A 19,093-nucleotide genomic window follows, 5' to 3' on the forward strand; every position below is an offset into this window, starting at 1 on the left:
TTGTTGACAACTTGTTGATCGAGGACAGTGAAGGATTCTGCTTCTATTAAAAATGCCTTGTTCATTCTAGCACAATTAATCCTTCTCTAGTGCAATCCTATTAAGTTTAAGGAACTATCCAAATCTTGCAGAAGCATCTAAGAATCTCGAGAGAGTTGTCAAGCACTGACATTGGCCTGTTCACAAATAACACTAGCAAATGTTTGTGTTAGCCATGGTTTCGTTAATAAACCAAATAATAAATTCTAGAAGCGACAAATACCTTTACTGTGAAATAACAAGAGCAAGCGATCATGTGCTGGAGGCTTTCGTAGCATGCTGTTGATCTTTTTTGAAAAGTAGACAACGGCATCTCTTGAAGAACAGTAAGATACTTAATGATAATCTGAAAATACAGGGATGGCCATTTAACAACACAGTAGTAGAATACTGCATGACTGATGAGTCAAAATGAACCCCCCAAGGATGCTGAGTTGGCCCTGTGCCAGTTTGGATGCCTCTTATAACATTCCCACAAAGGTGTGCATCATCATGAATCCCCCAAGGGCCAGCGCTGGACTCAGGCAGAAAAGAACCTGGCATGGTGTTGCACCGCCTCCACAACACATACACACCCAGGGCCTGTCCCAGCCCTGTGTATGGTGCATTGCAAAGGCTGCAGCATGCTTTCTCTGTTGCTGCCATTGCTTTTACACTAACACCACTCACCAGCCTCCACTGGGCTCCTAGACACGTCAGCAGAGGACGAGTGGTGGCACTTTTAAATGAAAGCTAAGTTCAGCTCCCATCCACGGTGGCCACTTGCCATGTAAAGTCACCCAAAATCTAATGCCCTGACCCAAAGATCTGTGGAATCAATGCATTTCATACAATTATGGGAAAGGACATTGCATTTTGGGTAAGTTAAAATAGTGTCTGGCCACCACAGATGGGAACTGATCTTAGCTTCCATTCAAAAGCCACGCTTAACTGGTTGAGGACTCACATTGGCCCTGGTTCCTCCACCTTAGCTTAATTTTCATCTCTTGTTCAATTTTAAGACAAAAATCCCTGTTAGGAGTGATCTTTGCTCATCTTTCTTGATTCTTAACCATCTTGGCTTCTAATAATTGTTAATGTGGAAGCATTAACATTGCTAGCTACCAACCAGCTTCCCAAGAATTATGATGTCTATTAATTGCTATTTACCATTAAATTATTCTTATTCATTATTTTTCTTGGATCCTGTCCTTACTCTTCAGAGAGATCCCAGAGTAGCTAACAATCACAATGAATCCAAAGCGGCAGTAAAGCCAGTTTTTAAAGCATGGATAACATCACTATCAGTGGCAAAATGGTAATAAATATCATCATTTTAAATATGTTCTGAAGGCCTGCAGGAACAAATAGGTTTTTAATCAATGCCTGAACAAAACTAATGTGGGTATGTTAAGATGAACATTATGCAGCCTAATATTTATAAAGTCCTTTTACCTCAATGACTGGTTTTGAAGGAATCCTGTGATAGATCAGGGGAGCTAAAAGACCATAGCAATGAACAACTGACTGTAGTGCATAATTTACATCATTTAACCAGTTGCTGAGTTCAAGTGCCACTAGCATTCGTCCACATTCAGCTATTCTAGCAACCTGAGAGAAAAAATATACATTTACATCACATGCAAAATAAAAAGACATTTTTTCAAATATCAGAAGTACAGCAAATGGTACAGAATCTCTAATTTTCAGGTATTTCTGATAAGCCTAACTATATATGTGGTATTATTTATAAAATCCAGAAAAGGGTATTTTTTTGTCATATGGTAGTTGTTTAGAGACAATTTTTATCACATCTGCAAATGAAAGCAAAGTTAGTAGTGCACTCAAAGTGTAATATGGAAATTTTTAATAATATGTCTACCATCTATTTGGTGGAAATACAGTGCTACTAGTTTAGCTTCTGACCCTGCTCTAGTACTTAAAGCAATGGTAGATAATATAACCCTAGAAACCACAATATTGCTTTTGTTGGTGCTGACCTTTAAAGCCCTAAACGGCCTCGGTCCAGTATACCTGAAGGAGTGTCTCCACCCCCATTGTTCTACCCGGACACTGAGGTCCAGCGCTGAGGGCCTTCTGGCGGTTCCCTCACTGCGAGAAGCCAAGTTACAGGGAACCAGGCAGAGGGCCTTCTCGGTAGTGGCGCCCTCCCTGTGGAACGCCCTCCCACCAGATGTCAAAGAGAACAACAACTACCAGACTTTTAGAAGACATCTGAAGGCAGCCCTGTTTAGGGAAGCTTTTAATGTTTGATGTATTATAGTATTTTAATATTTTTTTTGGAAGCCGCCCAGAGTGGCTGGGGAAGCCCAGCCAGATGGGTGGGGTATAAATAATAAATTATTATTATTATTATTATTATTATTATTATTATTATTATTATTATTATTATTATGTTGCTAGTACACTGGTCTTGTGAGAAGAAGCATACAGTTCAGTAGCTTTCTTATGCATAATTCACCAAGAAGCCTCGCATTTCACACCCTTCCATCCATTCCCTACTGCTCTGCCTCATATAATGGCCAAGAGCTAGCAGGGCAAACCATTACCAAAATATCAATTTCTTACAGGTCAAATAACAAGAACAGACATAAGAAATGATTTGGTAGAACATCACAAATTGGAAGCAGAGCTGGAACACAAGGAATGCCAGGCCTAGAATACAAGGGCTGGACAGAAGGGTGGAGGCAAGTAACTGACTGAGACGTGTAAAGAAGCAGCTTTTGCTACAACAAAAGTCCTGTTATTTTAAAAGGCAACTATTAATGTGAAAGCAGACATGTGTGAAAATTCAGCTCAACCCTAAATTTGCATAGGGAAGCGAGTGTTAAAACTTGAAACATAAAAAGAACGAAGTCAGTCTCAAGGACACCGCATTAATGTGACACCACACGTACTTGTCTACTGTATCTTAGATCGTTGAAACAAACAGAATCACAGAAGAGATTTCCTTCAACCACTGTGATGTCATTGATGATAAAAATGCTCCTGATGAACAAGTATAGAAGGTTTGGAGACGCCCGAGATAGCGCTTCAGGAATTAATCTACAAAATACATAAAAAGCAAAGCACATAAAATATGTGAATTAACATGGCATAGCAATGAAGATAAATAAGAGATAAACTAGCTGTGATACTTTACACAAAAAGACTCCACTAGTTCTGGTAAACCATTTGTTGGCACCCGCGTATTCTCCAGGCCTGCTCCCTCCCACAGCTTATCATCACCTTGGGCGGATGCACCTGGTCCCAGCTCCCGCTGGGTGCTAGCTAGCTAGCTGGGTCAAGGCAGGTAAAAGGGGAGCCATGAGTAGTGGGTCACCACTGTTCAGTAGGCTGACTCCAGCAGGGGAACCATGCGGGGTACATGGGGCCAAGAGTTTGAACTCCTGGGATGTGTTTGGGGTAGGCAGCCTCAAACGTGAAGGCAGCTGCAGGGGTGTGTATCAAGCACATCCTCTACATCCTATCACCTTCTAGCAGCAAGACTCAGGAAGATGAATAAACAGCTTATAGACAGCTTCTCTATTTTAAAAAATATATAGGCCCATTAATAATCTGAAAACAAGTTTTGCTGATTACCTGTTCTGAGGTACAATCAGAGTGCTGCTTACAGAAATAACTGTGACATCAGGGATAAGAGGTTCGAAGACAAAATAGTCCCAGAGCGGTAGAAATGCCTTCTTGGATAATGCATAGTTTTCAACCTGAAAAGCAGACTAAGGGGAAATAATAAAATGAGCAAAGCCTATGAGCAGTAACACTTTCCCCCCTTTATTTTCCTCTCATTTTTGTTTTAGTTTGCTTCTTTGTTGTTAGAGTTGCATTTTTTGTATTGATATAAACTAAAAACCAAAGCTCAATAACATATTTATATAACAGAACATTTTTTCATATACCTCTTCTATGACTATTTGAAGTAACATTAATGAGTACTAAAGCTGTTAAAAGGGGACGCGGGTGGCGCTGTGGGTAAAACCTCAGTGCCTAGGGCTTGCCGATCACATGGTTGGCGGTTCGAATCCCCGCGGCGGGGTGAGCTCCCGCCTTTCGGTCCCAGCTCCTGCCCACCTAGCAGTTCGAAAGCACTCTTAAGTGCAAGTAGATAAATAGGGACCGCTTTAGCGGGAAGGTAAACAGCGTTTCCGTGTGCTGCGCTGGTGCTGGCTCGCCAGAGCAGCTTTGTCACGCTGGCCACATGACCCGGAAGTGTCTCCGGACAGCGCTGGCCCCCGGCCTCTTAAGTGAGATGGGCACACAACCCTAGAGTCGGACACGACTGGCCCATACGGGCAGGGGTACCTTTACCTTTACCTTTAAAGCTGTTAAATTTATTAGTAAAAGCTATCATTAATTTTTGGGCTACATGTAAATGAAAGCAACATTCTTCAGAACAGAAGGTGGACTTCCAAAGTAGCATAAAACAGCAACAGGGAGAGCACACACCATTTTGCATGTCTTACCTTAGTGAGTACATCGCTGTATGGATGCTGCTGAAAGGAAGGACTGGACTTGTGGCAAAGTAAGTGAGGCCACAAATCCCAGAGAGTTGTGAGTCAAAGAACTCGAGTTGGGTCTGTAGTCTGTAGGAATCAGGGGTGGGATCGGGGTGGATCGTACAATTGAATGTAGAAAATGAAAAGGAGGAGGATCAGAATAAGATGTGTTACAAGGGATATAGAAGCTTGGCAGGTGGATCCTTTAAGATCTTTCTGTTCAGGAGACCTGAAGTTTTGATGAATACATCATTTCATGAACAGAAATACTGACATATGGTCTAAAACAGGGGTCAGCAACATGTGGCCCATTGTTGGGATATGAGTACAACGCAGCTGCAAACAAGCAGTTCGATGTTGACATCACATGATGTGAGTAGTCCTGGGAAAGAATGTACCAGGCAGTTCTTATCAGGACGGTTCACAGGGATTTGTTCTGAGTGTAATATGAGACCTTCCTGTTGCGCATGTGAAGGAAGTCTTACTGAGTTGCTTGGAGAAGTCTGAGCTGGACGGACATGTTTTGTACAGATGTAAAGACAGAAATAAATCGTAGATGATGTAGGCTTTCTGACTTTCTTCTTTCTCCTGCTGGTATGCAAGGAGCAAAGGGGGTGTGCATCTTCCATGCTGGGGGATGTCGCCTATCAAGATCTTCCTGAACTTGCGGGGATGCCAGCCAGGGTAGATCACCGGTAAACAAGCTCCGGGAACCTGCGAGGGGGGCCAGCCTCTCCCGAGGGGGCTTGTTTCCCGGATGCGGCCCACAAAGACCATTTTACCGGCCCATGAGCCACCTCCGAACCAAGCCGCCCGCTTGGCGAGTCCCTGCGCGCTGCACTAAGCCGGCGCAGTGCAGCGCAGGGACTCACCGAGCGGCGCCGGAAATCGCACCTGCGCACATGCAGATACCTATTTGTAGCAGCTTCAGAGAACAACTTTTCCCTTGGAGGTCAGATAGACTTCTCCCAAAATCTCTGGAGCCTTCCTTCATCTGCTACCTGCTCCTCTTCTCCAAATAAAGCCCTTTTTGTCCTTAGAAAAAAGGAAAGGGCCACGGCAGCAATTGTAGAAGGGCCGAATTGCATATGTCTAGCATTTCTGAATGTTCAGAGAACCACACCGAGTGTTTATGAGCAATCAATATTAAAGTTCAAAGCCTGCAATTCATTTTGGAAATGAGCACAAACCCATCTTTAGTTTGGGCAGTCTATTTCTTGTTTACTCAAGTCATCTTGCCTTATCTCAGCTAAGTACTACAAATCTAATGTGTGATCTTAGCCGGTGACTGGCAGTGAATGTCGTGTTCACAGGGGCATTGTCAATAAACATCCCCCATTTCCTTTTTTTGTACAAAAGAGCACTTATTCAAGAACAACTTGTGCGAACAAGAAAAGCAAACCTCAAGAGACCCCAATATAAACTTTAAGAAACTTAACTTTCACATGTCCATAGCTATCACCATTATTGAGTAGGAAATTATTGAGAACAGAGGAGATTGTGTCTGAGGGATTTCTTAGTTTTCTTTTAATGCCCCAAGGGGGGGAAAATTGTTTTGTGTGCTATTACATATCATTAGTTACTGTTTTTATTCCCAAAATAGCAAGGAGAGAGATGAGATGATAGCAATATTCTAAAGGAAAAGGATGGTTAAAAAACCCACAACCAAATATGAATTGCTTCATTAATAATATATTCTACCTGAATCAGGTATGCTCGGACAGCAGCAGCAGAAAGAGGAGGGTATGCAAGAATTGGCTTAGTTGTTTCTCCAATGCTATCACTGATAAGATTTCCATCTGAGTCATATGCCGCAACTGCAAATATGTAACTCTGATTGGGCTCTAAGTCTTCTACTTCCAAGATGCAAGTTTCATCAAATGGTACCTTAAAATAAAGAATAACTTCATTGGGGTCAAAAAAGAAATAGCACTATGTTAATGGGCAGCAGTATAAACAATGATAGCAGCAACTTTGGTACCATACAGTTTGGCACAATTATGGGAGGTGGGCTTTAAAAGCTTGTCATAAATCCCCTAAAAAGATCTGTGCGATTTACACATTGTAACCAAAGAACTTTGCTATTACCAAGACTAAAAATACCACTAAAACCTGGATGATTTCTAAGTGACAGCTCCCCTTCATTTGCTTTTTCTACAGGATATTTGCCAACTTCCTCACTGTGTCATGAACTGGCAGGATAACGGGGAGGAGAAAGAGGATCACGGTGAGGGGTGTAGCCAGGATTAGGACACACCGAGGCAAGCAAGGGATGGGGAAGGAAGTACTCATGGGGTGGTGGAGGATGGCAAAGGGATGGTGGTCAATGCACATTAACCAGAGCAGCAGGACCCATCACCAGAGCCAGAGAGGCCCCTGACTCCATGAACACAGTGGGCTCTGAGGCATAGGGAGGGGCAGGAGGGGCGCTCTAGGAGGCCGAGGCAGGCAAGGGCAGACAGCCAAGATCCCTAGCTGGCCAAGTGCGGCTCACTAGCTCTGGAAGTTTGTGATTCCTCAGCTGGAGAAGGCAGAATATGTGAGGGCCACGTGCCTCATCAAGGCCAGATGCTGCAATCAGCATCCAGGAAAAGGAAAGCAGAATGGATGTGAAGTGTCTGTTCAACTGCCCATGTTGATGGACCTTGGCTTGGATGCTCCTGGGCCTCTATGGGGCTGTGCTTCAGGTTTGACTCTGGACTGCATTCTGATCGCTGGACTTCACTCTTGGCTACTTGGATTGACCCTGGACTGCGTTTCCTGACCTTTGGACTTTGGACCAGGTAGCCCAGGGGTTCAGAACACATTGCTATTCTCAGGTCTTTTACACTACAACAGAAATCAGAAAAAGTTCACCTATCAGGCATATCATGCTTTAAACTTCAAAGAACAAAGTTCAAAGCATGAAAAGAAGATGCCTGTTATATATGCCTGTTCTGTATACCTGAAGGAGCGTCTCCACCCCCATCGTTCAGCCCGGACACTGAGATCCAGCGCCGAGGGCCTTCTGGCAGTTCCCTCATTGCGAGAAGTGAGGCTACAGGGAACCAGACAGAGGGCCTTCTCGGTAGTGGCGCCCGCCCTGTGGAACGCCCTCCCATCAGATGTCAAAGAGATAAATAATTACCTGACATTCAGAAGACATCTTAAGGCAGCCCTGTTCAGGGAAGTTTTTAATATGTAATGCTGTACTGTTTTTAACACTGATTGGGAGCCGCCCAGAGTGGCTGGGGAAACTCAGCCAGATGGGCGGGGTATAAATAATAAATTATTATTATTATTATTATTATTATTCTGATCAGTAGGTGAACCACTAAAATTCTATTAGAGAGAAGGGAAATGTTCCTTAGGGTTTCCAGTGCCTATAAAGCACTCAGGATTCAGATTATGAACCACATCAGCAACCATCACATTGTAACACCTACATGCTACCGATTTCCTGCCATTAATACTCAATACAATACAAACACCTTCAAATCAGGAACATTATGGCCTAGCACTTTTTTTTTATTATTCTGCCCAGGGAGACCTAAAAATCCATCACTAATCACTACTTGCATCAGTGCTATTTGCCAGTTCCTCACTGAGCCCTGTCAGGTTAACATTGATGGAAATGCCTGTCTGTAGATCAATCATTGTGTTTAACCTGTAAATATGCAATCCTAACACCACAACTGGTCCTGCTGGATAGGGTTAGGATAAATTGGAGGTGCCATCTCTGCCAGGAGTAAAGCTCTGCCACAAAAGAGGCCCCCTCTGAAAGTGAAGGTGTTTGAGAAGCTACCAATAGCAATGTTCCTATCAACAGTAGCAAGCTTAGGGCCTCAAAATAGGTGAGAGGCAGGAATGGACCAGATCCAGACACAGATCCACTGGATTCAAATCCTAGTTCACCCTGACAGGAGCCTAATTTGAGCCCCCCATCTGGACTGAAAAAAAGTCTACCACCTTCCACCCTGGCTGCTGTAAGACAGTCCTGATGCTCCCTTAGAATTATTTTTTCTTTGTTATAATAATTATACAGGGAGGGGGCAGTGCCTTATTTAAACTCAATGTTACTGGCCTCTTTTTACAGTTTATGCTTGGTGTAGGAAGCAGATTTGGGTGAGATCCTGGATTAAACCATTTAGAGTAAAATCTGCCACACTAAGACACTTTTCCTCTGCATCAGCCCATATTTAAGAGAATTCCGTAAAACAGTCCATATGTTGGACTATACACCTGTGAGACTAGCACATATTAAAAATATAAATAATCAAACTTGTTGGAGTGGTTTGTGGTGCTATAGGCACATACTGACACATCATGTAAGGTTTGCCACCATGCAGCTACTTTCTGGGCACAAATTAGTAAGAAAATGAGAACAATTATTGGCAGTTTACTGGTCCTAAACCTCAAATTGTGTCGTCTTCATATTTTCTCAGGAATTAATGCTGACCACCCTTTAAAATCTTTGGTAATTTTCATTTTAGTTGCAATCAGACTGGTTGTACACAGAGGTGGAATGATGTTTCTGTTATTAATGTGAACTTGAAGGGCACTTCTAGACCAATAGACTTGGCTGCTGCTTTGGGGACTTTTGTGATGCACATAAACAAATGACATATGAAGCCACTTATCCCAGGGAAGCGTGACTTATTCGGCAGTATCTATGACATATGACCTTTGTCCAAACCTTGCTTCCTTCAACCTTTCTTGCTTAAGAAACAGAAATTCCTCCTCTTCATTTATCGCCTTATGCCTCCCTTTCTGCCTTGAACTTACCTTGGTTACCACAAAGCCATTCGGGTGACTGTTTCTGTCGTCCCCCCGCCCCCAAGTATGTTTGGTGTATCATATTACAATTTATTCATTCTTGGCCTTTTCAAGTTTTAATAATAAAAGGTATTTCTTTTAAAAAGAAAGAATGAATTAGTCCTCATCTACGAAGTTGTAGTCAGTTTGTATTACTCAACTGACATAATTACTGATGCTTGCCACGCCTCATTAAATACGCCAAATTCCATTTTCATTTCTCAGTAGATTAGAATACTAGCTGCTGATGCTACAAATACTCAAAAGCATACAGTGGTACCTCGGGTTAAGTACTTAATTCGAACCGGAGGTCTGTTCTTAACCTGAAACTGTTCTTAACCTGAAGCACCACTTTAGCTAATGGGGCCTCCTGCTGCCGCCGCGCTGCCGGAGAACGATTTCTGTTCTCACCCTGAAGCAAAGTTCTATAACCTGAAGCACTATTTCTGGGTTAGCTGAGTCTGTAACCTGAAGCGTATGTAACTGAAGCGTATGTAACCCGAGGTACCACTGTACTGAAAGCTGGGGAAAGTTAGGCTATTTCCTTACAGAATTCCTAAGGAGAATGGGAATTAAAGTGGGCTCAAGTTGCATCTTCCCCATAAAGTCTATTACAGTGGTACCTCGGGTTAAGTACTTAATTCATTCCGGAGGTCCGTACTTAACCTGAAACTGTTCTTAACCTGAAGCACCACTTTAGCTAATGGGGCCTCCCGCTGCTGCTGCGCCCCCAGAGCACAATTTCTGTTCTCATCCTGAAGCAAGGTTCTTAACCCGAGGTAATATTTCTGGGTTAGCGGAGTCTGTAACCTGAAGCGTATGTAACCTGAGGTACCACTGTATGTTCTTCTTCCACTACGTTCAGCATTACCACTCTTGCCTGCACCAGCAATGCAGTTCAGAAGTAGTCAGGCAGACAAACTCACAGAGGACCACGATTATAGAAGACCTTACCACTTCTGCCGTATTCTTAAGGCTGTAATTATTTAACCGGACTTTTGGGTTACATCCTTCTGCTACACATCCAAAAATACAGTACCATGCAATCTTTAAAAAGAAAATGAGAGTTGTAATATGTACATCAGTAGAACATCAAAGTAAAAATGTTTAGGATTGCTCTATAATACCTGGCAGTTAAACAGTAAGGTGCTGGGAAAATGTTTTCCAAATCACTATGGGATTCTAATTATGGTGCTACTTAATTTTGCAAAGTTCACAAAAGGAAAATTTCCCATTCCCTCCTTCCCCCTGCAGCTACCTGTGAATAATTACTTTAAATTAAGTTGGTTGTTAAATGTACATGTTAAATTTCTTAGGGGTGCTCCCTGACAGGTGTTTATTGTAGAATAAGTGTTCCTCATGAACCCAAATTCTGAGTTTTCACACGACATCACTGACATCCAAACACCGACCTGATTTCCCACCACCACTCTGCATTTGCTCTTTCTTCGATTATTTCAATAAGATGTAAAAAATAAACTTGCTGCAAACCACCCATTTGTCAGATCTGAACAATATTAAACCCCTATCTGGAAGCACCCTAAATTGCATTTAATGTTAAAACAATAATATAGCCACTGTATTTTATTATATAATTTGTAGTTTATGAATGCTTTAAATTCCCCTTTTGTCTGGCTAAAAGTGCCCTTCTGAGTTCACTCCCCACCAGTGAAAACCCCTTCTAAAAAGCACTGGATTATATTTGTTACCTCCCTAGGAAACAAATTCTGCAGCATACAGGTCCTAATACAATATACTGTACATTTAAATACTGGCTTCTTCAAATACTGAAGTCATAGAAGCCCACAGAACTAAAATATGTGAGAGACATACAACATAGTGCTACTTGTAAAACAAAATATAGCAATTTCAATGAAATACTCAATCATTTTCAATTCAAACAGGTATGCTATAGTTCGCGTACTGAGCAGTATTGACTTTCTGTCTAAATATTTTATGTATTTTAATGGAACTTAGAATGTCAAACAATATAATCATGAATTTATTTTCTAAAATGTGGTTCTAGAGTGATGAACTATCTGGTTTACTATCTACAATTTTAAAAAACTTTTTAAAAAACTTTATGAAAAATGACAAATGTGACTATATTGTGCCACCTAGTGATGAATGCTCTGATCTGCATAAAGCATTGTGCAGAAACAACTGTGCCATAGCAGGATGTACACAGAGCACACATTTATCTTTCTGTCGATACTTAAATACGTGCATAAAATATTTTACATTTAAGATTTGTCAGTGAATTATCTCACTGATGGATGAACACCTTGCATGCTCACACTGAATACTGAACATAAAATTATATTTAAAAAGAAGTGGGAAAAGGTACTTGCATTCCTTATAATCAAGCAAAATATAATTCTGTGTAAAAAGTATGTGTATCCCATTGACTCATGGCAGTATCCAAGTACTTCTGCTAGCAATGGAACGCCACCTTTGCCCCCACTTTCCTCTCCCTGCACTCCTCCTAAATCTGTTACGGAGTTTCCCCAAACCCTCCAGAGCAGGGGTGAGCAGCGCATGGTGAGAAAAGAGGGAGGGAGTTCTGTTGTGCAAATGAAATCCTTGTAGTACTAGAACTACTGTGATGGATACCATCCATGAGTCAGAGTCCAACATGGCATGAGCAGACTTTTACTTGCGCAACGGGACTTCATGTTCTTCTCCCTCCTCCAGTTCCCAAATCACTCTGAAGCTACCACTCAGGGTAGATTTTGATGGCAGATGGGGAACTGTAGTGAGGAGGAGAAGGGGAAGTCCCATTGCATGAACAGATTCCATTCCACTTGCACATAGAGTTGGATACATTCAACCCTTGGCCATATTCATGGCACAACAAACTGGCCAAATGTTGTTTAGTGTATATATGTGGGTGTGAGTGTGCTAAGAGGTATTACCTTAACATCTGAAGCAAATGGTGCTGGTTTAAAAGCCATGGAATTGTGTGATCTGGACAGCAATATAGGAGGAGGTGGAACTTTGCTTTTCACGCTACTTGCAGGTTGCAAGAAAGCAGAACGTATTGCATTTTGTTCAGCTTCTGCTTTCTGTATTAGAGTAAGCGCTTCCTAAGATTTAAAAAGGCTCAATAATGTTATTTGGCTTACATATACTGTATTTCAGATGCAAACAGAGAGAATAAATATAAAGAACAGCTGATTCATAGGGCAGAGAATAAGAACAGTCAGGAATACAACATTCCTGGACAAGCATTTTTTCACACAATTTATGTGACATTTATGCAAAGAGCGGACACATTCTGTACCCCACCCAGTGATCTATCACTGTTTCTGGTTTGTTATTAAAGTTTGTTCCTCGTTTACCAAAATTTCATTACAGAGGTCCCTGCCATTGCCCCTCTTTCCAGACTTTGTCCTGCCCCTCCTCTTTTATCATCATTTCCCACCCTAGTTATGAATTTGCACTACAGGGTTTGTAGCTATAGCTTTGGAAAGAGAAAGTACACATCTATGGAAAATGCATCAAGATCAGGACTGAGACAGAACTGAAATGAAGAGCAGTGGCCTAAACAAACCCTTATACTTGGACCTAGGAAATCTAAGTGGTTGATCACAAATTCATTGGACAGTCTTCCGCTAGTTACAACCCCTGATTTAGTTCTCTATTTAAATAAATAATAATGAGCTATCAGAGTTGGGGTGAGAACTATCACTCCAGAGTGAGAGTCTGTTGGGAGCGATGACACTTTCATGCCTCAAGCAACAGGAGGAACAGTTCCCACTTGGGGGTGCCCAATGGAGAAGAACCATTCCAGTAGGAATGTTAAGATTCCCATAGGTTCCAAGTACAGTACATGAAAATCTTAACCAAACTCTTCACTAAAGTAATATTTCTATACATTTATATGTAAATAAATTTATTATCTGGAACTGAAGAAGCATGATGTAATAGACCTCCAACTGTTATTTGTCTTGTTGTTTATAAACCCAAAAGTGGGTTCCAGGGAAGAAATGCCTGGTAGGAATGTGTCCTTGACCTGTGATAAAGCTTACTGATTGCCTGATGGAGGGTGAGTTGGTGGGCTGGTAAGGTGAAACCTCTTATTTTTGTGTGGTTAGAATATAGCCTACTGTACATTCTTCTACCCATGTCCCTGGAAGGTTTCCCAAACGGGAATACAGCCTCCAGGCTGAAAGAGGTTCCTGACCCCAGGTCTAAATCTTTTGGTTCCCACTACCTGAATCATTTACAGATAGGTAGCCGTGTTGGTCAAAATAAAAAAATTCCTTCCAGTAGCACCTTAAAGAAGTGTGCATGCACACGAAGAAGTGTGCATGCACACGAAAGCTCATACCAAGAACTAACTTAGTTGGTCTTTAAGGTGCTACTGGAAGGAATTTTTTTATTTTACCTGAATCATTGTTAATGCTTAATAGAAATAGAATTACACTTAGATATATGATTTTGAGAAGTGATTTCCTAAAAACTCACAATTAAAAAAAGAAAAAGACCTGCCAGGTTTGCTGCTAATGTTAATTTTAAAATTTATATTGCCAACGATTTCCTCAGAGTCTTCAACATACAATTATGCCAACAGCAAACTAATATAAGGATGCATAATAATGGGACTTCCGTTAATTGCAAGGTAATTTATATTACCTCAAGCAGCTGTTTTGGAGAAGAACTGGCTGCCCCTACTGGCATCAGTGTAGCCTTCTGCATCAAATAGAGAGCTCTGGACAATTTATTCTTCTTTATTTTATTTGTTACATCTTGTTCTGTGAAGCAATTGTTTAAAGTAAAATAGTAAATCAGGCAAAGCACAGTGTTTCCATAATCTAATTTTACAAGTACATATTAATGTACATTACCTGTTAAATGTTTGAACTGGTGTAAATTCTTTGCAGTGGCCTTTGATTTGATATTTTTACCACCAATCTGAATGCCTACAAAGAAGTAAGCATTAGTTTATATCAAATGTCATTTGCTTAAAACAACGTAATACATTAGATTCTATATGAGTCCTGTATTTATCATCCCACCGTGGCATTAGGATTACTTTTCTGTTTCGTTTCATTTGACTCTTCAGATTGTATAAAACTAGAGTGTACACTGAAGTATGCAAAATTGCATCCCTTTTATGAAGCCTGGGTGGCTTCACACACTGCTAGGCACACACAGTTGCTGCAGATACAGCTGCTACTCAAAAGATGCAGGTGTAGCATTGCAACACATGCTGTGGATATCACCTTTCTGCACCTGAGTGCAAGCACCAGGAATCCTGAGTGGACAGGTGGGCCCCACTGCATTTGCATATAGATGCTTCAAGATACATGTATATTATCCACAGTTTGCAAGTTTGTTAATTTCAAATCTGAGATGAATAGAAAAGGTTTATTTAGGCCCAATATTTGGATTATTCCTGGTTTAGAATGAGGGTGCCAGATGCTTGCAGCATAACAGAACTCGAAACTCAAAAGCTACTCGTGGAAGAACAAGACAGACAGAATGCAAAATGAATGCCTTCCTTGTATTGAAAGGGGATGCTTAGGATGCTTAACAATGATCTTCAAATGATTTTTCCCCCTCACTTATACTTAACACTAAAACATTTAAATCAGGGGTTCATGAAATGGTAGCAATTCTGAGAGAGTGCGTAGTCTTGCTTTTTAAAAAAACAAAAACAAAACTAACATTAAGTAATCTGGCTCAATAGCCCAGCTTCATCCACTGTCCCTCAGGAAAACTCAAGAAGATGAAGGAAAGGTGTAGAAACAAGCAAAGTGGTACACTTTCTTTCCCTGTGACCCTGGTGCCCCTCCTAGCTTTTTAAAGGGCAGTACTACTGCAGTAGGTTTCTAATGGTCCCTCTGTATTCTGTCTTGGTGGCAGCTAATCTTCCAAGTCTTTTTGACAGACATTTCCAACCCAAGAGGATAGATCTGTTGATTGGTGAATTGCTCCAGCTTGCTGAATTGCTCCTTCTCCCCGTTACTGGGCAGCCTTCGTCTCCTTTCAAAGGTGATCATATCCCACCATATGGCACCAACTCCTTTTCCAACCCTTGTGCCAGAGAAAACCAGCCTCAGCTTTCACTTTGGGGTCACGCAATGGCCCAAATGAGCCATGCAACACAGGCTTGGGAAACCAGCAGATCAATCTCCAGTTCCCAGCCACACAATAAACACACACTCCAGTGTTGGGATACTGGGGAATGTAATCAAATTTATTTGAAAATTTAATGTAAAAAAATAGTGTTTACAAAATGGTATGGTATTCATCAATACTAATACATATGCACTTTTGAGAAGGCACTTCTGCAACCATGTTACATGTACCATAAGAGGAATAGATAACCTAGCTGGGTAGAAAAATCTCTTATTTTTAGCAAGAAGCACTGCACTTTGAATATGTATTTTACATACAGTATAGGTACTACGTTGGACAACAGTCATCCACATCCACCAAAATAGCCAGGAAATCACTGAGCTTTAAAAAATATATATAATGGGCAATATTTTACATCATATTACCATAAAGCCATACTGGTCTTCCTCTGCAAAAATATTTTACTAAAACATGGCATCTGTCAGTTTTACTTAATCTTACCTTGTGGCAAGTTAAGAAGTTTAACAGCTACTCGATGCTGAGCCTGAATAAGTTCAATGTGTAAATCCATAATAAAATTGTTTCCTATTACAGATTTTTCATTGATGTCATATGCTGACCATTTGTTCCAATTCTGATAGAAAGGAATTAAACAAAATTCAGTTTTAAACATTTTAGGGGACATTTTTCAGTGTTACTGGTGACGATTCTTTAAAAATTACTTTTTGGGGTTCCATTAAACAACCCTCACAAAGGGCAATAATAATCACAAATAAATAAAGAACAGATGGGACAGAGCATGGAAATAAACATTACACACAGAGACACACACAATTATTTCTTTTATTAAAAAGATGCTTTAAAAAAAGGCATTAGAGAAAAATACCCTAATGATCTGTTCTAATAAATTTCGTGGCCACTTCATTCATCTTAACTTTCATCATCTTACACATCATTCATTCTTTACGTTCCCATGCTACAATGCAGATCAAGAAAGAATTACTTATTATCTCCATTATAAGTATATATATTTTTTTGCCAAAAATGCTTGTTTCAGGAATTTTGAGTGATGGATGTCTGAAATGTCTTTAAATTATGTACACACTATACACTTGCTCTACTTGAGGAAAGCACAAACCCATTTAACAGACATATGCAGTTAATACATGTGAAAGCCTTCTAATTTTCCTATAGTGTGCAAAAGTTGTATTTGCACCTACAGAAATAGATATCTCATGCCAAATTATTGAATGTTTGGTTAAACATTTAGAGACAGAATCAACTAACCTGCTGCTCTGGCGGAAGCCAATGCAATGGCTCTCCCTAGTTCAACAGGACTTCTCTACTCTCCTTTCCCCAAATCTGCTTCAGAGGGTGAGAACCCTTATACAGTCAAACCTCGGTTGTCGAACGTAATCTGTTCCGGAAGAACGTTCAACTTCCGAAATGTTCGACAACCGAAGTGTGGCTTCTGATTGGTTGCAAGAGCTTCTTGCACTCAAGCGGAAGCCGCATCAGAAGTTCTGGTCCAAAAAATGTTCAAAAGCTGGAGTATCTACTTCTGGGGTTTTGGCGTTCGGGAGCCAAAATGTACGATAACAGAGGTGTTAACAGAGGTTTGACTATAACAGTACACACAAGGAGAGGACGAGGGAGATTGTTCTGCCTGGCAAGTGGAAAGGCTTACATGGATGGAATGATAGTCATAGTGAGAAACTCAATTCTACCCTATTAAGCTAGGTTGTATACAACTCTGACACAACTCCTGAAGAGACACTTGAATAGGTGAAACAATGGAGTGGGGATCAGTTATTTAAAAATCCCCACCCAGTTATTTAGAAAGTTATTAAAAAATCCCTACCCAGACAAATCCCTATGGATGTGTGTGTGAGAGAGAAAGAGATGCGCTTGGGAGATAGAAGCATGTTTGTGCTGTGTGAGAGAAGTGTTATATATGTTTGTGTTGTCTATTTGACCACTGCCATGGGCAACAGTAGCAGCTGTTCCTCTTAGCAGTCAAGCTCCCATTATTTTCCCCAGAATGACACATAGAGGAGGAAGATATGAGAAATATGGCACTGCAGACAGACAAGCAAAAAATAATAATAATGGATGAAATAATTTCAGTAGAATGGAAAAGCTCCACTGAAAATTGTTAAGAGAATTGGTGGATAAGAAAAAAAAATGTGAGATATATAGATCAGATGCTTAAGCAGTTTAGGGGTGAGAGAAAGAAAATGGGATGAGAAGGTGGAAAGAAAGAGTGGGAAAAGGGGTGCTCTCAATGAGCCAAGCAAATCTGAGCATTGTGGTTCACATCAGTTGAAGCGCATACCTTTTTGCAGCAGTTATCAAGCACCGATGTACCATCAGGTAAAAGAGTAATTAGGCGAGCTCGATTCATTGCATTAATTGCTCTGTCCAGGTACTCATAAGCCAAATGCAACTGTTCTGATGGAGATTTCTAAAAGGAGTCCACACATTAGATTAATAAAAATGAAAATTGGAAAGCTACTGATGTTGGTTCTAAGACAAATTTAAGAACTAGAAATAAAAAGGAGAGAAGCAAAATGAAATCTTTTGGGGTCCATATGAACAATTTGCTCACCAGCTAAAAGCTAGTAGATAAATGCTAAGATTATTCAAATTGCATGCACAAGATTATTCCTGCCCCAACAATCATGCAAACAATTCCCAACTTGCTAACCATTATTTCTAGTTTTGGCTTCTTTTATCCTCATTATTTGGTTCTGGTTAAATGTGGGTCTATATACACAGCAAAGGTCAATGCAACACATCCGTAGGATGTGTTGATACTAATTAAGGAACTGTGAGTTTGTAAAGATGGAGAAACCCATGCCCTGCTCCCACACTCACCCGAGAGAAGCTTGGAGAAAACCTGAGCTTGATATATATCTGTGTGTGTGTGTGTGTGTGTGTGTGTGTGTGTGTGTGTGTCGCACTTTCCTATCGGTTTTCCCTACCTGCTACCTCTATTCAAAATTATGAATATTAAGCAGTGGCATATCTTAGTCTAGTAGAAAAGGACACTATACCTGTATTAATGAAGGCACATCTTCAACACAGTATTCCAAAACCAATGCAGCATCATTTTTTTCTATTGGCACTAAAGAGGCGGAGAAATCAAGTTAGAAAGGGACACTGTAGTAGATATATTAACCAAAGACTCCAGCAGTGAAGTCTTCCAGTTTGTTACCTTGTTTCTACAATGGCAAATATTTATCATGCATTGACAAAGTAGCTAAATATATTTTGTCCAGAACTTAGCAGCTGCACATAAATGTCATACGATTCAAATTTCAATTTAATGTACAGCACTTTTCACAGAGGCTAATGCTAAACAGACTGCAGTCCTAGCGAAATGCTTCCTAAATGATTCTGTAGTTTCATTTATCAGGTATCAGAAAATATTGTATTTCAAAACCATAGTTTTCCCACTAAAATATTCTCATTGGCATCCGTCTCTTTCAGAAGACAATGGAAGATGGCAAGATCCCCAAGGATGTGTTCTACGGGGAGCTGGCTTCAGGCACCAGGCCTGTTGGCAGACCAACTCATTAAAATTAACATTTTAAAGAATGAACAGTGCAATCAACTGCTTAAGAATCTCAGCCAAGTCCCCAGCACCAGCTCATCTTGAAATATGCCGACATGGA

The 19,093-nt window shown here is 40.7% G+C and overlaps 1 protein-coding gene across 2 annotated transcripts in view; it reads right to left on the bottom strand.

Annotated features, from left to right (window-relative positions):
- CFAP54 (cilia and flagella associated protein 54) overlaps positions 1-19,093 on the bottom strand; it is a 116,199-nt gene that overhangs the window by 72,373 nt on the left and 24,733 nt on the right. For both annotated transcript variants that reach the window (XM_081209623.1, XM_081209624.1), the window contains exons 16-27: positions 18,473-18,543; positions 17,752-17,880; positions 15,918-16,050; positions 14,180-14,254; positions 13,968-14,086; positions 12,245-12,415; positions 10,284-10,376; positions 6,237-6,422; positions 3,622-3,758; positions 2,937-3,084; positions 1,474-1,629; positions 263-385 (exon numbers count right to left, since the gene is read on the bottom strand). In XM_081209623.1, coding sequence (XP_081065749.1) covers positions 263-385; positions 1,474-1,629; positions 2,937-3,084; positions 3,622-3,758; positions 6,237-6,422; positions 10,284-10,376; positions 12,245-12,415; positions 13,968-14,086; positions 14,180-14,254; positions 15,918-16,050; positions 17,752-17,880; positions 18,473-18,543 — 1,541 coding nt within the window. The remainder of the gene's footprint in view (positions 1-262; positions 386-1,473; positions 1,630-2,936; positions 3,085-3,621; positions 3,759-6,236; positions 6,423-10,283; positions 10,377-12,244; positions 12,416-13,967; positions 14,087-14,179; positions 14,255-15,917; positions 16,051-17,751; positions 17,881-18,472; positions 18,544-19,093) is intronic.

The sequence above is a fragment of the Podarcis bocagei genome (genome assembly GCF_964188305.1).
Source record: "Podarcis bocagei genome assembly, chromosome: 10".
NCBI classification, from domain to species: Eukaryota; Metazoa; Chordata; class Lepidosauria; order Squamata; family Lacertidae; genus Podarcis; species Podarcis bocagei.